The sequence below is a fragment of the Pelophylax lessonae genome (genome assembly GCF_965119305.1).
Source record: "Pelophylax lessonae genome assembly, chromosome: 1".
NCBI lineage: Eukaryota > Metazoa > Chordata > Amphibia > Anura > Ranidae > Pelophylax > Pelophylax lessonae.
Genome location: NC_138768.1, coordinates 130,802,789 through 130,828,959, shown reverse-complemented (window position 1 = coordinate 130,828,959; position 26,171 = coordinate 130,802,789). Strand labels below are relative to the sequence as shown.

General features: G+C 40.3%; 1 protein-coding gene across 1 annotated transcript in view; it reads left to right on the top strand.

Moving 5' to 3' along the window:
- ANKDD1B (ankyrin repeat and death domain containing 1B) overlaps positions 1-26,171 on the top strand; it is an 83,104-nt gene that overhangs the window by 41,431 nt on the left and 15,502 nt on the right. Inside the window, exons 5-8 of the mRNA XM_082243501.1 lie at positions 10,084-10,188; positions 14,171-14,269; positions 16,581-16,685; positions 25,967-26,065. Of these exons, the coding sequence (XP_082099627.1) occupies positions 10,084-10,188; positions 14,171-14,269; positions 16,581-16,685; positions 25,967-26,065 (408 nt within the window). The remainder of the gene's footprint in view (positions 1-10,083; positions 10,189-14,170; positions 14,270-16,580; positions 16,686-25,966; positions 26,066-26,171) is intronic.

Below are 26,171 nucleotides of genomic sequence, written 5' to 3'. Positions count from 1 at the left end.
CTGACATTCACAGACATGACTAGGCATGATGGGAATTGTAGTTCCTGAACAACTGGTGGGCCATAGTTTGACGTTGTTTATTTGGATTTCAATGACCTACTTCACACCAGTGCAGTGCTTTCTAATGCAGTCAACAAAGTAGAATATGTTATATTGTTTCTGTATGGAACACATCTGGAAAGTGGCAAAACGCATTGAAAGACTTTAAAGACACTCATGCAGAAACACATCTGGAACTCAGAAATTGTGGTGATGTGGCCATCAGACTTGTAGAGAATCTATACAGTGACAGGTTTTACCTGTCAACCAGCAACAGCGTTAACTTCGATATATAAACTATTTAGACATAGCATTAAACTCAAGACTGGAAACTGAAAGATTTAACACAGTTTCTGGAGGAGTTAAGCCTGGCAGCTGACTTTTGGTGGATGCTTTGCTAGACCTAGTACAAGCGCTGGCGCACACAGTTGCAGCCATGAGAATGTTGTGGTTACACCACTGGAGGGCAGATGGAACTTCCACATGAGCCTTCAACATTTCCTATAATGGGAGGTTATTGTTTGGTCAAACATTGAACAACACAATTAAGCGAATGACAGGAGGAAAGGTCTTGACTGTGGCCACAGACTAGTAAAAGGAGGCAGCTATCTTTCACTCAGACCTATTGAACTTCAGAAGGGTGTAGGAAGCAAAATCTTATAGGACAGGCTGCAGATTTAACAGATAACAGTGGAGGTGCCTCAAAGTTACTTTTTACAAGCTTCTAAAGACGTCACTTCCGATGACGAAACGCGTCAAGCTGGAACACATGTAGCCTCGTTGTGGTACTTGTCCTGGCACGCACGCCGTGCCAGGAAGTATTGGTAGCAGCATGAGCTACCCAGCTGTGTGAGCCATCCACCCAGGAACTCTCTAGGCTAGATTCATTGCAGTTGATACACTGTACCACCACCGTTTTTAATCTTTACAATTTTTTAATAAATACTGGAATTTTAAAAGTTACTACACTATGAGGAGTCTCTTGTGTCCCTATACATCACCTCATAGGACCACCAAGGTACGGACGGCTGGATTACAGATCTGGACGTTCGTTTCTAAGCTTTAATTGATCTTTCTTGCCATATGGCATTAGAGGTCAACAACATCTGGTGAGTGTGCATTCTTCTCATATCCCGAACACACGGAGGGTGTCCCAATCATTACTTTTGTTGGGCATACAGAACATTATACTTTTGCTCTTGTGAAAAGGATTCTCGCACTGTTGCACCTTGAAGAGACTGTAAATTGCAGGCAATCATCATTTATGCACTTTACAATTATTTGGACATTTTACACTATGAGTTGTTGCACTTTACTTGTATTTGGAAAATTTTTCACTACCAACTATTGCATTTTATTTTTATGGTATATTCACACATTACGAGGTATATTATTCACTTGTTTGCTTTATACCTAATCACAGGGATAGTTCAGCTGAAGGATCAGTTGGTGTCAATCGACTTGCCGACTCATACTTCCATGTAGCAATTAATTCCAAGCACCTAGGCATGTGAGATTTGTGGTGCCCAGATGTCACTATCAGTTCAGGTGTCTGCCTTTTACTGAATTCGCACAGCCCCAGGAACCTTTTGAAGATCTTGTTTGCAGTGAAGGTACATGAGGCTAGGTGGTACATGAGGGCGTTTCAATTAGCCTGCTTTTGTCTTTGAGCTGGGCTGTCTATGTATCAGAAAAACTTTGTTCCTATAGAAATTCAGCAAGAACGGAATTTTGGACATCACCACTGTGATTCTTTTTGCGGGCATGCTTCTCAGCCCAGGAGATAATTCTGATGGCATATCCCAGTCTCCAGGGCTGGGGAGTCCACAATGAAGAAAAAGTTTCAATTAGCCTGCTTTAGTCTTTGAGCTGGGCTGTCTATGGATATAGAAATCCAGCAAGAACGGAATTTTGGATATCGCCACTGTGATTCTTTTTACGGGCATGCCTCTTAGCCCAGGAGATGATTCTGATGGCAGATCCCAGTCTGCAGGGCTGGGGAGTCCACAATGAAGAAACAGGTGCAAAGCCATTGGAGCGCAGTGGAATGCAGACTCCACAATTATCTTAAATGGAAGGAAGCCTTTTCTAGCTTTGCAAGTCTTTCAGGATCTTCTTCAAGGGGGGCCTGAGTGAAGTTGATTGACAACAAGATAGCAGTAGTCTACAAACCCAAATCCAAAAAGGTTGGGACACTGTACAAATTGTGAGTAAAAAAGGAATGGACTAATTTACAAATCTCATAATCTTATATTTTATTCACAATATAATATAGATAACATATCAAATGTTGAAAGTGAGACATTTTTAAATGTCATTAAAAGCATAAATAGACAGCGCTAACAGGTGACAAAATGTAAATGAATTATAAATATATATAAATGTGCTACAATAATTAATTGGTGCCCTAAAACATTGATGCTCTAAAAAATTGGTACAACCAAAAAGTGTATATATAAACAATACATATATAATAAATACTAAAGTGCTAAGATTAAGTGTCCATAATATAACCATTAAAGTGCAAAGTGATTTGTTAAGGTGCAGTCCAAAAAATGCTTCTTCAACACAAAACTAAAGTGCCAAACAGGTGCTCGAATCCATAAAAGTGCCCAAGTGCTCTTCAGGAAAAAGGCCCCCAATGGGGATGCACTCACCAGATTTTGGGTAAAAATGAGCCTTGAACATGTATAATGTTCCTTGATCGGATCACAGGATCAATGCAGCTACCCTAGCATATGAGATATCCCTCAAACGGATGGATGGATGACATGCACCTCATAGACTGGCTCCTTAATAATTCGTCTCCTCTCTCTCTCCCATGTGTGTTTCAAATATAAAGAGAGAAGCCGTACATAGTGAAGCCCGTAATATTTATTTAAAACAGAATGGTAAGAATAGTACTCACAATGTATCTTTAAAAAATCGGCAATGAACAGCATTAAACAGCCTAGCACAGTCAATCCTCCAATTTCCGTGTCGCTGCCGGCGTGCGTTCCACGGTGGTTAACAGGAAATGACGCTGCAAAAGCTCCGCTGCCCGTGGAACGCACGCCGGCAGCGACACGGAAATTGGAGGATTGACTGTGCTAGGCTGTTTAATGCTGTTCATTGCCGATTTTTTAAAGATACATTGTGAGTACTATTCTTACCATTCTGTTTTAAATAAATATTACGGGCTTCACTATGTACGGCTTCTCTCTTTATATTTGAAACACACATGGGAGAGAGAGAGGAGACGAATTATTAAGGAGCCAGTCTATGAGGTGCATGTCATCCATCCATCCGTTTGAGGGATATCTCATATGCTAGGGTAGCTGCATTGATCCTGTGATCCGATCAAGGAACATTATACATGTTCAAGGCTCATTTTTACCCAAAATCTGGTGAGTGCATCCCCATTGGGGGCCTTTTTCCTGAAGAGCACTTGGGCACTTTTATGGATTCGAGCACCTGTTTGGCACTTTAGTTTTGTGTTGAAGAAGCATTTTTTGGACTGCACCTTAACAAATCACTTTGCACTTTAATGGTTATATTATGGACACTTAATCTTAGCACTTTAGTATTTATTATATATGTATTGTTTATATATACACTTTTTGGTTGTACCAATTTTTTAGAGCATCAATGTTTTAGGGCACCAATTAATTATTGTAGCACATTTATATATATTTATAATTCATTTACATTTTGTCACCTGTTAGCGCTGTCTATTTATGCTTTTAGTTTTTTCTGGTATTTTACCTAGTGAGCAGCAGCTTCAGGTTTTATACATTGTTTATATTTTATTTTTATTTTTTCACCAAAATATACATCACAGCGCGGAAAATAAGTTATTGTTTTACACATTTTTAAATGTCATGCCAAATATTGGCTCATTTGTGATTTCATGAGAGCTACACATTCCAAAAAAGTTGGGACAGGTAGCAATAAGAGGCCGGAAAAGTTAAATGTACATATAAGGAACAGCTGGAGGACCAATTTGCAACTTATTAGGTCAATTGGCAACATGATTGGGTATAAAAAGAGCCTCTCAGAGTGGCAGTGTCTCTCAGAAGTTAGGATGGGCAGAGGATCACCAATTCCCCCAATGCTGCTGCGAAAAATAGTGGAGCAATATCAGAAAGGAGTTTCTCAGAGAAAAATTTGAAAGAGTTTGGAGTTATCATCATCTACAGCGCATAATATCATCCAAAGATTCAGAGAATCTGGAACAATCTCTGTGCGTAAGGGTCAAGGCCGGAAAACCATACTGGATGCCCGTGATCTTCAGGCCCTTAGATGGCACTGCATCACATACAGGAATGCTACTGTAATGGAAATCACAACATGGGCTCAGGAATACTTCCAGAAAACATTGTCAGTCAACACAATCCACCGTGCCATTCGCCGTTGCCGTCTAAAACTCAATAGGCCAAAAAAGAAGCCAAATCTAAACATTATCCAGAAGCGCAGGAGTTTTTTCTGGGCCAAGGCTCATTTAAAATGGACTGTGGCAAAGTGGAAAACTGTTCTGTGGTCAGACGAATCAAAATTTGAAGTTCTTTGTGGAAAACTGGGACGCAATGTTTTCCGGACTAAAGAGGACAAGGACAACCCAAGTTGTTATCAGCGCTCATTTCAGAAGCCTGCATCTCTGATTGTATGGGGTTGCATGAGTGCGTGTGGCATGGACAGCTTACACATCTGGAAAGGCACCATCAATGCTGAAAGGTATATCCAAGTTCTAGAACAACATATGCTCCCATCCTGACGTCGTCTCTTTCAGGGAAGACCTTGCATTTTCCATGACAATGCCAGACCACATACTGCATCAATTACAACATCATGGCTGCGTAGAAGAAGGATCCGGCTACTGAAATGGCCAGCATGCAGTCCAGATCTTTCACCCATAGAAAACATTTGGCGCATCATAAAGAGGAAGATCCGACAAAGAAGACCTAAGACAGTTGAGCAACTAGAAGCCTGTATTAGACAAGAATGGGACAAAATTCCTATTCCTAAACTTGAGCAACTTGTCTCCTCAGTCCCCAGACTTTTGCAGACTGTTATAAAAAGAAGAGGGGATGCCACACAGTGGTAAATATGGCCTTGTCCCAACTTTTTTGAGATGTGTTGATGCCATAAAATTTAAAATCAATTTATTTTCCCTTAAAATTATACATTTTCTTAGTTTAAACATTTGATATGTCATCTATGTTGTATTCTGAATAAAATATTGAAATTTGAAACTTTCACATCATAGCATTCTGTTTTTATTCACAATTTGTACATTGTCCCAACTTTTTTGGAATCAGGTTTGTACATTGCCTGCCGAGAGGACACCAGAAGTCTTTTCCTGTTACATCTTGCAACAGAAACTTTTCGCTGGGCAGAGAGCCACGTGCAGCGAGTTAATGTTGGTCTTCTTGCCAGGAAAGCAAAATCAACTATCGGTTTGGTTAGGCTGAATATTTTTCAACAAGTGCTTCAAACCAATATTGGACCAATGAGGGTTTCCAGCAGTAGTTCTCAGGGAGACTACACTGAACACGCAGCTTCTGATATTTGCAACAGGATACCAATGCAAAAAAAATTTTTTTTTATATTCAAGGACACTGGGGAGAGACAAATATCAAACGGAAAACTCCATGGCACCGTGAACCTATCTTGTATGACAGAGTTTTACCGATTAATTTTGTGAAACATGTCAACCATGCTCTTCCGATGTGTGTCATGAAGTCTCTGATTTTCTTTGTTGAATGTTTTTATAACAATAAAGATCTCCTAGCATTTGGAAGTGCGGTCACTTGTTTTCCACTGGATGCCGTAATAGGCTGGCTATGGAATAGATCAGACTAGAGGTGCAGGGATTCTCATCCGAAGTTGTTCAGACCTTGGTGAAGACCAGAAGTCATCCATGAATGCTACATTCAAGAGGATATGAAAGAAGTTTGTTTTGTTTGTTCAGCACAAGATTTCTCTCCTGTGTCCCCTGCTCTGGCCAATATTCTGGACATTTTACAGTCAGCGATAGAGGTTAATCTGGCATACAACTCCATTTAGGGTACAGATCTCTATCTTCTCTTTCACAGGCTGCAGATGGGTGGAAAAGCCAGTGATCAGATGCTTCTTGCAGGCGACAATCTATATATGACCTCAAAGGAAAGCCTTGTTCCCTCTGAGGGACTGGATCTAATGCTTTGTTTCCACTGATCGGTACGGTTTGGTTCGGTACAGTTCAGTATGGTTCGGAACGATACACCTTGATCAGGCTTGCCTTTCCACCGCTAACAGTACCTCAGCAAAAACAGTACCTCAACCGTGTAGCTCCACCCTGTTGGTATGGTACTAATGTGCTTGGTACCCCAACGAAAGGGTCCCAAAAATGTTGTACGGTATGGTTCGGAATTTGGGTACCATTCACAACTTTTGACAATGGAAACGGCAAAAATTGTGCACCGCTCAGTGGAAACGAGGCATTAGAGCACTGGTATTATAAAACAGCGCTACCAGGCGTATAAAAATAAAGTGCACTAATAATGTAAACTAGATTATTTGATAATAATAATAATAATAATAAAGTGCATCAGTGACAGAAAATGTAATATCATACAATCACATAATTATTTAAAAAAAAATATAATATATAGAGTGCCAAATGTGCAATAAGCGCAAAAAGTGCTAGCAGTCCAAAAATTGTAAACAGTCCACTTGAATCAAATAAGATGCTGAATATCATCCTTATTGATATCCTGGGGGACACCAAGGCTGTATAATATCCCACACCTGAGGCTGGAGGTTGGTTCGGAGGTGTAGCCATCCTATCCTTCCCTATTGGCCATATGCTTGGATATATATGTAAGGCTCAGAATTATCCTAAGTCTGGTGAGTGGATCCCCAAAAGGGGTTTCTTTGGAAGCACTTGGCACTTTGTGTGGAGCACGATATTCAGCACCTTATTTGATTCAAATGGGCTGTTTACAATGTTTGGACTGCACTATATTTAGCACTTTTTGCACTTATTGCACATTTGGCACTCAATATATTATATTATTTTTTAAATAATTATGTGATTGTATGATATTACATTTTCTGTCACTGATGCACTTTATTATTATTATTATTATTATTATCAAATAATCTAGTTTACATTATTAGTGCACTTTATTTTTATACGCCTGGTAGCGCTGTTTTATAATATTTTATTGATTCCTTGGTTTTTTTACCTAAGTGAGCAGCAGCTGCAGATAGCATTAGTACACATTAATCAAGCGCAGGTTTAATATTATTTTGTTCACATTAGAGCACCGGTGCCAGCACCCTTTGCTCCAATGGTTTCATTTCCATTGAAGTTACCTAAAGTAAAACTAGTTCTTCTGACAGAAGGATGTTGAAGATTGCAACACTTTCCTTCAAGGGCCCTTTGTGTTTTTTTTTTTTTTTACCAGAAATAGTGATACTACGTCTATCTCCAAAGTTCAATTTTAAAGTGGTATCCAGTTTCCAGCAAAACTGGGAAGTAGTCCCTCCGAGTTTTTGCACGAGAGTCACTGGGTGCACAGCAGGAAGAGATCAGTTCCTTAACTACTTGCCGACCGATCACGTTGACCGTACTGCGGCAAAGTGGCTTGATTCCGTCCAGCGACGTAGACCTACGTCGCTGGACTCCTCCCCCTGTAGGCGGCGCGCTCCCGCTGTTTTCAGTCACAGCAGGAGTCGGGCCAAGGGTGGAGCGGCGGCGATCGCCGCTGCTCTTCCCCGATCGTCGGGGAATCGAGTTTGGAGATCCGCCCGCTTGTGTAAACAGAGCGGGCGGATCTCCTAAGTGACAAGGAGTGACAGATTGCAGTGTTCAGCATAGCTGAACATGCAATCTGTCCTTGTGTCACTCAGTCACCTCCCCCCACACACGTTAGTAAGCACCAGGCATACATTAACCCCTCCCTCTCCAATAAAATTAACCCCTTCCCTGCCAGTGTCATTTTTACAGTAACAGTGCATATTTATAGCACTGATTACTATAGAAATGTCACTGGTACCCCCAAAAGTGTCAAAAATGTCAGTCAAGGGTCCGATCTGTCCGCCGCAATGTCGCAGTCCCGCAAAAAAAATCGCAGATCGCCGCCATTACGCGTTAAAAAAAACACCAAAAATGACAGAAATCTTTCCCTAAGTTAGTAAACGCAATAACTTTTGCGCAAACCAATCAAAATACGCTTATTGTGATTTTTTTTACCAATCATAGGTAGCAGAAAACAAATTGGCCAAAAATTTAAAAAAATTTAGATTTTTACATTTTTTTGGGGGGGAATTTCATATAAAAAAAATGTTAACAATATTGTTATTTTTTTTAAATAAACGCTCTTTTTTTGTTTATAGCGCAAAAAGTAAAAATCGCACAGGTGATCAAATACCACCAAAAGAAAGCTCTGTTTGTGGGAAAAAAAGGACATAAATTTTGTTTGGGTACAGCTTCGCACGACCGCGCAATTGTCAGTTAAAGTCGCACAGTGCCGAATCGCAAAAAGTGGCCTGGACGTAAGACAGCAAAATCCTCCGGTGGTAAAGTGGTCAAGTTACTAACAGTGTACTTGGTCAAAAGAGGAAAGTGGACAATCTTTTCATGTAGCCATCGGGTCCTTAAGAGTTACCCACTGTTGGGTTACCAGGGTAATTAGATTGCCATGCAGGAAGTAGGCCTTTCTGCTTTGAAACAGTTGCAAGTTTATTTAACTAGAGGGGAGGCAGCCTTTGGGGCAGTTATGCCAGTATTGCTTGGAAGATCTATGTAAGATGGCTAGTTTGAAGTTCTTGTGCAGCCTTCATTCAATCTTATAAACTAGATGTGCGGTCAGCATGTTTGAGACAAGAGAGATCAATTCTTTTTGGCTTTAGCAGCTTTTCTTTATATGTCAGTGTCTCTTTTCATGTGTTCTCTCCCACCCTATATTCATACATGGTTTATCTTGTTGTGTGCTGACGTAAGGTGGGCCAGGAAAACAGAAAATTGGTATCAGATACTTACCGTAATTTTCCTTTACTGGCCTATCCTCATGTGAGCACAGGACTCCCTCCCTAGTGGCCTATCGCAGGCTAGGTTATCGAGCACTTCAGTTGGGGGAGGGGCTGTCTATTATTTAGCTAGGAAGAGGTGGTCCTGTGGGCTCCAGGTGTTACCCCGTTGTGTGCTGATGCGAGGATAGGCCAGGAAAGGAAAAATACGGTAAGTATCTGATAATTTTCATTTCTATTATCCTTATAATAGGATGTATGCAATCCATGATGTGGATAATATCATTTATGATCTTAATTTTGAATGTTTCTTTATTATAATCATTGGACATTGCTAAAGATTTGTGATTTACCCATGGATCAATTTTTCTGTAGTAATTGATAATTTTCAAAGGACATCTAAATAAATATTACATCATTGTTTTACATCTAGTTTCTGAAAATATCCATACTATGAAATGATATTTAATATTTTTAAGTATTACAATAATATATTTGTATGGTAACATTATACTCGTGATTGTCCTTTATCTAGTATGGTGCTTTTTTTATATAAATACCTTGCAAAACATTGAAACACTTTATAGTTATTATTTTTTTGTAATTCTTTATTTAAGGTATGCAACAAGACAATGTAGTATGACATGACAGTCTGTTCTCAATGATAACTGTCAACGGTAATATTTTCTGAATTCTAATGATGTCCATGAGGTCTGGAATAGTTTTGTTTTGTAATATAGTGAAATAAATCCAGTTCACTTTCAGTTGACCTCTCTCTGGATTTCATTTGTAGAGAGGTTCCATAAGGAATGAGGTTCCATAAGGTTGTACTTCGTTATTGATTTTTGATGTACACATTTTGTTAGCATTTCTTGAGGCTTGGACACCTGTGACAGTGAGTTCATCTGAAGTTTAGTTGTGCTTCTAATATTATTCCATATTATTTATATGTTGATATCAGAAAAACCCTGACATCCCAATACAAACTAATATTACTAATAATAATTACGAAATGATGATGATGACCTTTTTTTTTTTTCTTTGTTACAGGATGGAATGAATGTTTTACATTTTGCTGCCCAGAATGATAAGAATGACATAGTGGATTATCTCCTAAAAGAATTACAGCTTAGAGATTTAAACATTAAGGATAAGGTACAATTTACAGCTTCCATTATTCCAATGGATCTTGAAAAGTTGACAGGTTTTCTGCCCTTTATTAAAAAAAAAAAAAAAAAAAGTTATCAACGTGGGATTTGCATATCCTTGTGGACAATGGAGTACATACATCACGTACCCCTCAGTACCCCTCATGGTTGGTCACCTGGGTACTTTTGAGCCATATATGAAACCATTCCTCCCAATTCATTAGTTACCTTTTCAATAATAATAGAATATAAGCAATCTTAATATGTAAACTGCATTGTATAAAAGCTGTTGTTTCCTAAACCTGTGCTGAATGTTATACAATGAAAAAAGTTTGTGAAGTTTAATTACCCGCCTCCCGACCGGCCTATTATAATAACACGGCTGGGTGTGAGTTTCCTTATCGCACGTGGATGTCATATGATGTCCTGTCACTCGTCTCACTCGTGCACACCCCCAAAATGTATTCTGCTACATTTCTTTAGTAAAAATAACCCACATTCGTGTACTGTATGTTATTAAGGGCCCTTTCACACGGGCGCTCCGTATGTCCGCAAATCATCCTATTTTTTTGCGGATGATTTGCGGACATAATGTAAGTCAATGGCATTGCGGATGTCAGCGGAATACCATCCGTTGACATCCGATTTTCTTCCTTTCAGTTCTGTTCCGTTTTTTGGAATGGAACAGAACCCTATTTTTCCTCCGTTCAAAAAATGGAAAGGAAGGAAAATCGGATGTCAGCGGTGTCATCCGCTGACATCCGCAATGCCCATAGACTTACATTATGTCCGTATATCATCCGCAAACGGATGGGATGATATGCGGACATACGGAGCGGATGACACAAGTGTCATCCGCTCCGTGAAAAAAAAAAAAAAAGTCCTGCAGCGGAGAAAAACAGCGGAGCGGCTGTGTGAAAGAGCCCTTAGTCTGTGTGAAAATTATAGAGTCTACAAACTATAGTGTATATATATATATATATATATATATGGTGTCCCAAAAATGTATACACAATTTGAATGATTATAAAGTCAGTATTTATTACCTTACAGTTCACTTTGAAATTTTAAAATAAAATACATAAATTTACTTTTTATACTTCACGCCTGGTCCAATTAACCACTACAATTAAGCTTATTGGGCACCTCAGAATCCATACATTATGGAATGGATGAACATCATATTATTTTCCAGGAGTGACGGTGTGGTGCAGCTTGTCAGTGCATGGATTAATTGGATCATTATTTTTTGATGGTACTGTAACTGGTGCCATTTACTTGAACTTGCTGCTGGAATTTATCATGCCATGTGTTCATGAAGATTTTGGAAATTAGGACTTTTCATCTTCAACAAGATGGGGCGTCCCCACACTACCATCGTGATGTGCGGGCCTATCTAGATGAGAATCTGACAAACAAATAAATTGAGAGAAGACGTTCAGTAAAATACTCCATCAAACCTCATCCCACCTGGACTTTTTCTTATGGGGATTTCTAAAAGGTAAAGTTTATGCTACAAAACCGGCAACCTTTGACGAATTAAGAGTAACCATTCTTTTCGCCCCCTCTTTTTTTTTTTTTCTCCTTCTCTCTATAATTTTTGTAGCGGTGCAGACTGGCTGGATTACTGTTCATGCCTACGGGTAATTATTTCTCGGTGCAGGCCGATGAACCGAGATATTGTCATCCAACCCTCGGGAGCGTTGTATTCTGGTATTATGGTTATGAATACTCCGTGCCCTATGACATTCCTTGCTTCTGAGGTGTTGCTTAGGCGATCACGGGGTACGCAGTCGCGGACTGAGAATCCTTTGTCATGTTTTGGTTCTGATGTTTGTACACTTCCTTAAGTATCACCGTGGTTGCACCTACCCCATTGCTATATGTGATTGTATGCACTGTTCTTATCTCTTGTTCTTTTGGTTGTTTTATCTCTTCTAACTGTTGTGTTGTATTGTGTATAAAAAGTTTTTTCAATAAAAATGATCTGATTAAAAAAAAAAGAGTAACCATTGAAAGTTAATACGCCCAAATAGCAATTCAAATGATTCTTTATGTTTGTGATTCTATGCTTTGCATTATCAGAAATGCCTGGACAAGAATAGTTATCAGTTTGTAAGTATAATATAATATAATAATTATTTATTATTTATAATTTTTTAAATGTATATAAATTTTTTGGGACATCGTATATATACACCATAGTTTGTAGACCGTATAACTTTCCTACAGACTAATTAATATACACTGATTTGGGATATTTTTACCAAAGAAATTTAGAAGACTAAATTTTTAAAGAAAGATTATTTATTTGCAAAATTGTATAAGAGAAACAAGGAAAAATGTGTTGTGTTTTTTTTTAATTTTTCAGTATTTTTTTTATTGATAAAGCAAGAGATAAAAAAAAAAAAAAAAAAAAACATCAGCGATTATATACCCCCAAATGAAAGCTCTATCTGTCTCTAGAAGAAAAATAAAAAAAAATAATTTGGGTACAGTGTTGCATTACTGAGCAATTGTCATTCAAAGTGTGACAACACTGAAATCTGAAAATTGGCCTGGGCAGGAAGAGGGAGAAAGTGTCCAGTGTTGAAGTGGTTAAAGTATATCTAAACCCAAGCTTACCAGTCATTACATGCAATGGCTATATTTGTTTTGTGACTTTTTGTTAAGTACATTTTCTGAAAGTACCTGTGGATTTTGTTGAAATTTCAATGTCTGTGTAACTCAAACAAACAATGTTACCAGCTTTCCCAGCTATCTTTTGAGAACTACAAAACATCTCCTTCATGTAATGGAGATGTAAAGAGGAGAAGGTGCTCTGTAGTCCAAATCAGAAGAACAACTTGGGGTGACAACACTGTTCCTGCATACATAGTGGAGAAAGTTTGTGTTTTCGCCCTAGGGCAGGAAATGTATTACTGGCAGGATTACCAGGTGAAAAAAAGGGAAAAAGAGCCTAAGGCCCCTTTCACATGGGCTTTCTGATCAGGTCGGTCTGTCAGTTTTTTCAGGCGGATCTGATCGGATGCTCCATGCACCTCTATGGAGCAGCGGATGTCATCGGTGACATGTCTGCTGACACCCGCTGCTGTCCTATCCGATGTGGCCCGTGAAATCCAGACAGATTGAAACCCTATTTTCCATCCGTCTGGAGGATCGGATCAAAACGGATAGGCGGTCCGCTTTCATACGATATCTCCTATGGAGGAGAGTGGGGATCTGACAGCTCCATCTCTGCAAAGTAAGCAGAGGCGGACCTGTCATCTCATTTGGTGGAGGGGGGATTTTAGGTTCGGATTGTTTTTTAGGTGTTGGGCTTGGCCCCATAGTTCCAGTTAAGGGAAATCTTAAGGCGTCGGTATACCAAGACATTTTGGACAATTTCATGCTCCCAACTTTGTGGGAACAGTTTGGGGATGGCCCCTTCCTGTTCCAACATTACTGTGCACCAGTGCACAAACCAAGGTCCTTAAAGACATGGATGAGCAAGTTTGGGGTAGAGGAACTTGACTGGCCTGTACAGAGTCCTGACCTCAACCTGATAGAACACCTTTGGGATGAATTAGAGCGGAGACTGCGAGCCAGGCCTTCTCGTCCAACAGCAGTGCCTGACCTCATAAATGCGCTTCTGGAAGAATGGTCAAAAACTTCCATAGACACACTCCTAAACCTTGTGGACAGCCTTCCCAGAAGAGTTGAAGCTGTTATAGCTGCAAAGTGTGGGCCAACTCCTTATTGAACCCTACGGACTTAGATTGGGCTGGGATGCGATTAAAATTCATGTGCGTGTAAAGGCAGGCATCCCAATACTTTTGGTAATATAGTGTGCTTCTATCTCTCTCTCTGTATGTGTGTGTGTGTGTGTATATATATATATATATATATATATATATAGTACTATCAATGTTTAGCTACATACGTATTTACTTTATGAATATATATAATTTTGTACCTAAAATAAGATCATGTCCTGTAATATTTTACAGAGAGGTAGGGAGCCCTTCCACCTTGCAGCTGAAAATGGCCATGTTAATATGATCAACAATCTGCTGAATATGGGATTATTTACATCAGAGCCAGACAAGGTCAGTACATTTATGTCTCCAAACGGTCACTTTCTGTCGCTCAGCATGACAGAGTGAGATGTGGCTGGCTGGAAACATTCCTTCATAGGGCATATTGGTTTTTCAGGTTATTTTACCTTATTAGTGCATACATTAGAGAACACTGATACAGATAATGATGTTTAGTGTAAATATGCTGCCAAACACTAACCTGTACTGATAATGACAACAGCCTCATATTCTGCATATAAAGTAAATGATTACATCATGTTCAAGAGGCCTTAGACCTAATGCACATTGGGCATTTAGCCCTGGCGTGTAAGACTCCAGCATTTAAGCTACACTTGATTCAAAATGTGGCATTACGCTTTTTTAAAGCACCCTGAGAGTCAATCAAAGCCCCTGTCACTAAATAAAAAGGTCATTTACAGTCCTGTTTACATGTTGTGTTTGCTTTGCTTTGCTTTAAAAATTATAACCCATGTTGCCTTCTTGGTGCTACTAAACATCTTCAAAGCCTACATAGAAGTATATTACAAAGCTCTCTTACTGCAGCTTTTGTGAGGCTTTATTTCAGCTTTAGCTTCACTTTGTTTTGGAAGTATTGCTGGTATAAGATATCCCAGGATGCACTGGTAAACCAACAAGTGAACCAAAAAAACGTCATTAGCGGTTACTTCAGCTTCATGTGTATATATATTCTGGAAGTGTCTGGTGCAGACATCACATCAGGTGTGCAGAGTGGAGCAGCAGAACTGCAGCAACTAGCAGATGACACACGTGTTGTGCAACAAGGGAACGCTTTAGCGGAAGGTGAGCGAGGACTGGAGAGGACAGAGCTGCAGAAGATTAGCAGAGCTAAGGGAAAGGAGGAGAGAAACTAGCAATGCCACATGTAGTGTGCAGCATTGGAGCAATATAGCCGGAGGTGAGGGAAGACCAGAGAGAGAGGAGGATCAGCAAACCAGAGGATCTGCCAAGCTGGGGATTACTACTGATTGGGGGATCTGCAGAGCTGGGGGTTACTACTCAGCAAAGGATCTGCAGAGCTGGGGGTTACTACTGAGCAGGGCATCAGCAGAGCTGGGGGTTACTACTGAGCAGGGGATCTGCTGTACGAGGGTACTAATAGACTGGGGATCTGCTGAACGAAAGTACCCAAGAGCTGGGAATCTGCTGAACAGGGGTTCTAATGAGTTGGGGATTTGCTGAGTTGGAATACTACTGAGCTGGGGTTCTACTGGGCCCCTTTAAAACACATTGAAAATCAACACACACTCAGGTCATTTGCCAAGCTTCATTAAATCTTCAGAAAAGCACCATCAAAGCTTTACAGAAGCATAAAAAAAAAAAAGCATGCCTTAATGTGTGTTAAAGTCAAAGCAAGTGTAAATGAGCACTTTAGGTATAAATAGAAGTCACAAGTGAAACATCCATCCCCATCCAGCTGCAGCAGCTGTCAGCCGTCAGCCTCTCACACATTTTTACAGGCTGTGCCTTCTGCCTGCACCTAAACACCACATTCTCATCTACTGGAGCTAAACTCCCAATGGGCCTGAGGCCTTAGAGGTAACCTGTATATACCTCTAAGAACAATGCCTTTTAAAACTATACCCAGGGCTTTTTTTCTCAGAGAAAAGGTGCAGGAACTCCCCTTTCTCAGTTACTTTGTGTCTCCGCCCCCTACCCACCTTTGAGCAATAACCCTTGGTTCCACCCCTACCCACCTCTGAGCACCGACACTTGGATCCACCCCCTACCTAGCTTCCAGTACAGCCCCTTTTAGAGAATATAGAGCCAAGTATAATTTTGTAGTGGAATGTATGGAATGTGGTTATGATAAGAAAAGCAATAAAATTGATCCCCCACAGCCAGCAGCAATATACCCCCCCCCCACCAGCAATAGACCCCCAGCAGCAGCAAAAGATCTCCCAGTAGCCAGCATCAATAGACTCTCTAGCAGCCAGCAACAGTAGACCCCTTCCCAAACAGTAGATCCCTTCCAGCAACAATTAACCCACAGTATCAAAAGATCCTCCACCAGCAACAATAGATTGCCATCCAAAAATTGATCCCCCTCCAGCATCAATAGATCCAGCATCAGTAGACCCTCTAGCACCCCTTGCCATGGCATACATTTAGTGCTAGAGGTGACGGAACTGCGTTCCCCCGCGTTCCCGCTGAAAAAAAGCCCTGACTATACCATTTTCTAAGATCGATAGCAGTTCAAAACACTTACTTTTAATGTAATGCTTTCTTGTAACACTTTCAAAATGCAGTATGATTTTATAAATAATTGAATATCCTCTTCTCCTTATTTTCTACCTTGCAGGATGGTAACACGGCACTTCATCTGGCTGCCGCTAATGGCCATGATCCAGTTGTGAGAGTTCTGCTGGAGCAATGGGAAGATAAAGATAAAGACAGCCTCAACATGGTACTGACCTGTCACAAACATAAAAGTTGTCATTTTGGGTGGGGACTGGGGACATTAACCCCTTATCTCCCACTGGACGCTTTCCCCACTCTACTTAGTGTCTTCCACAACATCCTAACAAAACTCTCACCTTTTTCTTAGCTAGTCTCCCCAATTATTTTTTGTCTACACTGGAATTCCTAGAAGACATAACAAACCAATGTATGTCATTCATCTTTGGAACAGCCAAGCAAAGTGTAATATAATTTTTGGGCAGAACAGACCCAGTGCTGCTTTGTAGAGGTGTGTTTCGCTGACTGCTACCCTACATTCCTTTTAGTTTGGATCAGGGCTTCTGCCAGCAATAAGCTTCCTTAAAGTGGATGTATACCCTCACATAAATGCAGTGACATGAACAGCCTCAGATGTTATACAGAGATTAAACAAATTTCCCTATTAATATACAGTATATATACCAGCTCTCTGTCAATCTATCTCTATGCGCCCACCTCAACATACATTTCCAACTGCTTTTATCTCCTGTGTCAGAAAACTTGTCAGAAGTTATCATGTTATATCATGATAACAGAGGAACAGAGCTTCAGAAAGACACAGGATTTGGATCTTTGGAGAGAGATAAGTAAACACTACAGATATATGTGACCAGGTCAAATTTCATGAATGGGGTTTACATCCACTTTAAGGTGCCAAGATGGGGGGGCGGTAAAATCTGAATTCCAGTATGGGACATACATCCACTGCACTGACTTCAGCTGCAACACCACCATTGGGGCCCTTGACTTCTGGGTCCGCAGCTTGTCAATCGTGGGCAGGTGATGGGTAGATTGTGACAGGAGGGGTGGTGGGGGCGGCATTTACCAGAATTGATCCTCTGTATTTTCCTCCTACAGCAGCTGAAAGTTGTCTTCTCCTCCTCTCACTTCTGCCAGCAATCAGCTGCTCACAAACAGGTGACGTAAACCAGCATATTAGATCCAATTAACAACATCCATTATATTGGAGTCCACAGTCTTTGTCTGGTATATCGGCTAACACGTTTAGAGGCGATGCCTCTTCCTCAGAGCCCTGAGGAAGAGGCATCGCCTTGAAACGCATTAGCCGATATCCCAGACAAAGACTGTGGACTCCAATATAATGGATGTTGTTAATTGGATCTAATATGCTGTTTTACATCACCTGTTTGTGAGTAGACATCTTTTAATCTTTTTTTAAATAAAAAGCCTTACTGAGGATAATGAGCTAGGCTGGTGCGCCCTTCTTTTGTGTTTGTGTTTACAGTGTTACGTCGACCACCCCGGTCGTAGAGGGCAGCAAGGTTTAGCCATTGGGGATGCCAAGTATGAGTCCCGTGACAGAAATAATCTGAGAGCCTTGATTCTGAGCGCAGGAGTGAGGTGCTAAGCATTGCAAATTTCTTTTGCAGGATTCAGCTGCTGCAGGACGAAAATAGAGGGGATTGGTTCCAGTAAATGCTGCCCCCACTGCCCCCCCTGTCCACGTACCTCTGTTTTCTGCTGCAAAATGCACCTTCACCTGTATAGACAAAAACCCTTGCATTGGCCCTGGTTATGCTACAAGATGGGAGCTTGGATGCCCTTTGACATCACCTAGACTGAAGTAGGGCACATAGTCCTGCACTGGATGTAAAAACACCAAGGGAAGTCTACTGCTAGTGCACAGGAGGAAAGGAGAATTGCATAAATAAAATGCATTTCCTGTCCCACAGACACAAATGAACAGTTAACACGTACGGCAAAATGAAGTTCTTTAGAGGATGTGTGAATTTAAACTGAGGGGAAGCTAGGAACTCATTAAGTGCTGGTTCGCACTGATGTGGTGCAGGAAACTGCATGTGATTTGGACAGGAATCACACCACATTCCTGTTCAAATCACATGCTATTCTTTGAAGTGCAATTTGAGCACATTTATTTTGAATGGCTCAAATCGCACTACACCCACACGAAAAAGGTGTGTGCATCTTTTTTTAGCCACAGTGGAATCAGATTGCATGGGTGTTAGCCTGATTAAGCCAATCGCTCTGCGTTTTGCGACTTGTTTTAGGGGTGTCATTGGGCTGTCGTTAACTTAGCATTGACACCTGTGGCGGTCCACATGAACGGAGTGCAATTGTGATGCGGTAGAGGAAATGCACAGGAATCGCTGAGAATCCCGCACCACATCAGTGTGAACCGAGACTAAGGGAGCAGAGAATAGCAGGAGGTGTATTCAAGAAATCTGGGAATTGGGTGGAATCTGGCCAGGGATGTGTACATTGGACCTCTGTAAGGACTGGGAGCTCACTGAAGGGGGTGGAGTCTAGCATGACTGAGGCATTTTTTTTCATCCCACCACACATTTAAAATATGTTATGCCATTAGGAAATCGTGATGTGTCCAAACATTCTTTTCTATACCACGTAAGGCTCATTCAGTGGTAATGATTATTATTTTCCATAACTGTCAATGTTTTAGCAACAGAGCCAACGAGAATACAAACTACAAGCACGTGGCAGAAAAATCATTATAACAAATAACATGTGTTGTAGCTTTGTGAACTGAGCCTAGGTCGTCCTAATGTATATGTTACAGATGAGCGAAACATTCACTCCACTGTTGACCATGCTGACTAAAGTCTACCACTTGCTTCATTTGGCAATACAGTAAACCCCCGCTCCATCGCGGTTCAGTTTTTGCGGTCCCGGTATATTGCGTTTTTTTTTGTAATGTTATTTTACTATATAAATCATTAAAAATGAAATATTTTTGTGTTTTCCATAGCTCTTGCTATGTCTCTCAGTATCTTTTATGTGTTTAAATGAGTTTCTATTGTTTTAAAAGTGTTTTTAAAGACCTTAAAATGCTTTTACACGTACAGTGACAGTAAAAAAAAACATGCCTACAATGCATTTTAATAGGGTTTTTCTATTTTGCGGATTTTCACTTTTCACGGCTGGGTCCGGAACGTAACCCCCGCAATGGAGGGGGGTTTACTGTAGTTAATTTTCCTCAATGTATTACTGAGTCTATTAAAGCTATGGAATGACTAATATACCAATTCACTAATAGCCCCCCATAGAGCATGCCATTAAACATAAACATTAAAGTAAACATATTAACATTTATAGGTAATGTTGATCCAGGGAATATCCAATTGCCTCTTGGGGGATCAGGAAGGAATTTTTTCCCCTACTGGAGCAAATTGGTTCATGCTTTGTTGGGTTTTTTGCCTTCCTCTGGATCAACTGTTGGTATAGGATTGTGTATATGGTATTTGTATATATATTTTTTTCCCTTTTATTGGTTGAACTATGGAACGCATGGTTGATCCAGAGGAAGGCATAAAAAAAAAACCCCTTTCAGTAAATCTGAATAAAATGGCATTGCTCCCAAGAAACGATGTGGCCAATATAAATAATGATCACCTTCTCTTCTACCACAAGCTTGCTCTATCTTGTTCCACAATTTTCCTCAAATCTACACAACACAACTTGCACTGCACCACAACAAGCAACTTTGCATTGTATTGCGCCGTAATGGGAAAAATCTAAATTAATCCTCTGCACACTGTTTTATACCCATACACATTTCTAGCAAACTTTGCATTAAAAAAGGGGATATTTGGTTCACATACATTGCGAAACCTGTTTTAGCTGGCCAACTATGTCAAAGGAATTCCTTTCTGACCAGGCCCTACTCCACTCTGCAAAATGCAATTTACTTGCTTATAGCGTATTTCAGTGGACACAGTGCCAATATGGGGCCTGGCTCAGAATGAGTCCAGTGGCTAAAAGAAATCCGGATAAATCTGCTATAAACCCTTACACATTTCCAGCAAACTTTGCACAAAACAGGGAATTTTAGTTCACATACATTGATTGCATTGCTCTTTCATTGTCACATTCATTCACATGTGGGGAAGGGGACCTACATAATGACAGAAAGAGCCACTCAGGTGAGGAGAAGTACTCCGGTGCAGGTCGGATCCGCCATCCAGATACTGAGCAATCAAAAGGAAAGTTGATCACACTCAGGAGTATGATGAAGTAGAAGTGCTTTAATTCCCCATAAAAAAATGAATACATACAGTGCATCACACGGACATGGGACAGGTTAACGCGTTTCACGATTCAGAAGTGAGGAAGCGATCTTCTGAATCATGAAACGCGTTAACCTGTCCCATGTCCGTGTGATGCACTGTATGTATTCATTTTTTATGGGGAATTAAAGCACTTCTACTTCATCATACTCCTGAGTGTGGTCAACTTTCCTTTTGATGGGGAAGGTGACCTAGCTGTGTTGTGGTAAAGTGGTTGTAAACCCACTTAGTAATTATCCCGTCTTTCACAATACTAAGTGCCCTGTATATGTGCCTTATTAGAAATATGCTGTTCTATACCTTATTTTATAGTGCTGCTCAGCGCTCCCGTGACCGGCCATATCTCCCCTTTCCCGATCTGACTGCTAGATCGGGAGGGGCAGAGAATCCCCTGCTGACATTCGTTGAGAGGAGGAGAGAGCCAGCCAGCCATGTATAGAATAGCATATTTTAAATAAGGCACATATACAAGGCACTTAGTATTATGAAAGACAGGGGATTGTGTGATAATTAATAATTTCAGCAGCAGGAGGGGGGGGGGGTGGACATAGAGCTGACAGGCAGAGAGGGGAGGGGGGAGGAGGACACAGGAGAGCTGCAGATAGCTGTGGATGACAGAGGCCTGTAAACTGACCATGGTGTCAGGGCTCAGCATCCATGATAAACCATGGTCAGGTGATAGAAGGGGCCATATTACACAGCACAAGCAAAATGAAAATTGGTAGAAATTAATAATTACAAAAATTATTAATGAAAATCATAAGATCACAGAAAGCACTGCCACGGTCTCCTGTGATGTATGCCTACCCAGTAAACAATTTCCCACTTAGAAATGTAATTACATTTTTAAATTACATCAGTAAAAGTTCGGTATCTAGTGTTCACTTTGCTCATATTATATCATGCAGGAGCACCAGGCGCATGGATTTCAATGTTTTTTTTTTTTTTTTTTTTTTAAGCACATGATTAGAGCCTGTGGCTCTAATTGGCTTAAAAAAAGAGTGGGCTCGGGGAGCAGAGCACTGCATCTCGAGCCCACCCACTTGTGTGACAATAGCGAATTAATATTGGCTATTGTTTTCCTGATCCTTCTCCTGGCCTCCAATCAGGAAGTGAGTCCTGAGACCCAATTGGCCAGGGAGTCTTAGGACTCCTTAATAAACCAGTTAACAATAAAACCTCCTGAAATGGTATATTGTCCCATTAAACAAGTATTATATAAATACCACAAAAAAAACTGTCAGCTCATTTTTGTTGATAATGACCCAGTACATGTTTTGTATATTATAAGTTCAAACTGTTCAAAAATGAACACAACGGGCCTGACAAGGTCGTTTTTGTCCAATGAGAACCAAACAGATTGAAACTTGTCTGCTCTAGTCGTTGTTCTGCAATGCACATTTGGTTGCAGGTGGCTTTAGGACAATATGGACAAATATTTTTTGAACACAGTTGTGCTGTTATTAGGCTTGTGACGGTATCAGATTTTCATGCTGCAATTAATTGATTAAGGTTTTGCCACGGTATACGGTATTATCAAGGTATTCTATTATTAAATTTAAATTATTAAATTTCCACCTCACTTCAATTTCATTGCTGAATTTAGGGGCTTTGGTTCACTTATTCACATTATTATATAGTCAGTCAGTACAGACTCTGTGAACCAGGCCTAAAATAGGTCATCAAGCAGTGTCTGGCCTAACTGGTGATAACTGGTCCTGGCGCTCGGGTCCGATCCGATGGCCTGGTCATTAAGAGGGCAAATCCTTGTGGTCAAGAAGTGGTTAAACCTAAAGGAGGTGTGGTTTATAAATTACTGTACTATTGCTTTAGGCCTGGTTCACATGTATGCGGGTTGGTGGTTCACATGTATGCGAGTTGGCGGTTCACATGTATGCGGGTTGGCGGCCCACATTTGCACAGGCATAGCAGCCCATTGATTTGAACGGGCTGCTATGCCCTCATTTTCCGCAGAAAAAAGGTGCATGCAGCATTTTTTTAAAATTCAGTGGCCTTGAAATCCATCCTGCTTTTGCACCATGCGACTAACCTGCAGTTCCTGCTCTGGCAAGCTTTCTGCATTTTTTGTATACGTGGGCACGGCATTTAAAAACAGTTTGCGTGTGCAGCAACGGCAGGTAAGTCGCATGGTGCAAAAGAAGGATGGATTTCATGGCCACTGCATTTTTTTAAATTCTGCATGCACCTTTTTTCAGCTGAAAACGCAGGCATAGCAGCTCAAGCCCATTCACATCAATGGGCTGCTATGCCTGTGCAAATGTGGGCCCCCAACCCGCATACATGTGAACCAGGCCTAAAGCAATAGTAAAGTCATTAATTGGTTAAACCTGCAGGAGGACCGGTGTTTTTATCTATTAATGACTTTACTATTGCTTTAGGCCTGGTTCACATGTATGCGGGTTGGGGGCCCACATTTGCACAGGCATAGCAGCCCATTGATGTGAATGGGCTTGAGCTGCTATGCCTGCGTTTTCAGCTGAAAAAAGGTGCATGCAGAATTTAAAAAAGTGCAGTGGCCATGAAATCCATCCTTCTTTTGCACCATGCGACTTACCTGCCGTTGCTGCACACGCAAACTGTTTTTAAATGCCATGCCCACGTATACAAAAAATGCAGAAAGCTTGCCAGAGCAGGCACTGCAGGTTAGTCGCATGGTGCAAAAGCAGGATGGATTTCAAGGCCACTGAATTTTAAAAAAATGCTGCATGCACCTTTTTTCTGCGGAAAATGAGGGCATAGCAGCCCGTTCAAATCAATGGGCTGCTATGCCTGTGCAAATGTGGGCCGCCAACCCGCATACATGTGAACTGCCAACCCGCATACATGTGAACCACCAACCCGCATACATGTGAACCAGGCCTAAAGCAATAGTAAAGTCATTAATAGATAAAAACACCGGTCCTCCTGCAGGTTTAACCACTTCTGGATTGCAAGGATTTGCCCCTTTAAAGACCAGGCCATCGGATCAGAGCGCCAGGACCAGTCATCACCAGGTAGGCCAGACACTGCTTGATGGCTATATAATAATGTAATGTGGGCTGCTATGCGTGTGTGTATATATTATATATATATATATATATATATATATATATTTTAGAGCTGCACGATTCTGGCCAAAATGAGAATCACGATTTTTTAGCTTGGAATAAAGATCACGATTCTCTGTGTAACAAAAAAAAAAAAAAATTGGGATAACTTACTGTTACGTTTTTTTTTTTTTTTTTTTTATTCATTAAAGTCTATTAATTGCGTTTGAAAGACTGCTGCGCAAATACAGTGTGACATAAAATATTACAACAATCGCCATTTTTTTCTGTAGGGTCTCTGCTAAAAAAATATATAAAATGTTTGGGGGTTCTAAGTACTTTTCTAGCAAAAAAAAAAACTGATTTTAACTTGCAAGCAACAAGTGTCAGAAAAAGATCCAGTCTTTAAGAGGTTAAACTTCCTTTCTCCCTGGCAGAGGGAAGGAAAAGATACAATGTAAACAAATGTTTTTTGGATCTTAGCTGGAAGGGAAAGAAATAGTTTCTGCCACCATCCCGAGAGTATAGTTTGTCGATTTGTGGTGCCTCAGGTCAAGTATGGGATTTTAAGGGCAGGAGTAAAACGAGTAAACAGTAGTAGTACAATTTGTATAAAATTTATTCGCATGTATAATTATATACAGAGATTTGAGTGAATTAATGGGTAAAGTCCCATTGTGATAGTGAAGAGAAAAGAGTAGTAGGTGTGGTTACACGTGAAAATAGTGATTTAGACAAGAAAGGTAGATGGTCCTGCTCTGCTCTACAGCAGAGCAGGACCATCTACCTTTCTTGTCTAAGTCACTATTTTCACGTGTAACCACACCTACTACTCTTTTCTCTTCACTATCACAATGGGACTTTACCCATTAATTCACTCAAATCTCTGTATATAATTATACATGCGAATAAATTTTATACAAATTGTACTACTACTGTTTACTCGTTTTACTCCTGCCCTTAAAATCCCATACTTGACCTGAGGCACCACAAATCGACAAAAGATACAATGTAAACATTTTTGTTTATAGTTAGGCGTTAGCTGTGTGAGTGAATGAGTCATCCAGCTCACTGAAATGTATCAATTCACAAGTCAGACCCAGGAGCAGAGAAACTCGGTATTTTAAAAATGCCACAATAACAATACCGTGGCTATGCAATACCGCGATATATCGAATTACCGAAAACCGGCATATGTCTAGCTGTTATACATTGTGAGAATTTATATAGTTAATTTTTAGAATCAATTGTTATTTAACTTCTGTTATTATATTGCCATCTTGTGGTTGTTTTGGTTGTTGCATCTGCCTTTTCTGTCTTTCCCTTCTGTGTTCCCTCTCCCACCTGTGATGTACTTCCTCTTCCTTTTTCTTTATGCTTATGGGGATGAAGATGGCCACTTATGTATAGGCCTCATACAATCTGCTCACATCCAGGAACACATTACCATGTTTTGACCTGCAAATACTGTCTTTCATTCATCTGCCACATCTTGTTGCCTACTATACTTGCTGCTTGCAATAAAGACCCATGCTGATGAAAGGTGTTTGGTGAGTTCAGCTATCTGATGACGATTGTCCCCGGTGATTATATCTGCTTATACAGGCCAGGATAAGTCATTATTACAACAGTTGGAGTCAGAATAACTGTAAATGAGGCCAACCTTCCACATTATTCCATCTTTGATCTATTGTTTAGCAGAGCTACATGTATTTAGTATAGGAAAATATACTTTTTTGTTTTTGTGTGTGTGTGGCATCTGTATCAAACAAGGGTTATAATTTTGATGTTTCTGGCCTTGAAATTTTTTTTTTGTACACATAAATGAATCTGTCTTTTTTCCAAGATTTTATTCTAGTCCTGAATTGGCTGGGTTTTTTTTTTTTTTTTTTTTGCTGTCATATTCAGGTAGCCTGTGTGTTGGTCACAAGACGCCACATGACCTGCTTAACAAAAATAAATGAGAATTTTTAGCTGGTTTAAGCTTTAAGCTCCCTGTCATAATGGAAAGATGTTGGCTTTTAATATGAATCTGTTCAAAAATCTACCCGTATGACTAGTCTAAATGTTGTAGAGTTGTTTTATGAGAGTAAAGTACATTCCTATGTGATGGTGTGTCCTCTTTTACTGTTCTCTAGGACGGGGCCACAGCATTTTACTTGGCAGTGGAAGAAGGACATGAATCTTGTGCCAATCAGTTACTGCAAGATGGATGCAACATCAACGCTATAACCCATGTAGGTATTTTTTAACAGAGGGCCTTAAACCTTTCACAGGTATATTACTACTGAACAAATATTCCTACATGCTTGATAATCTTTTGATTGTGGAAATGTATTTGTT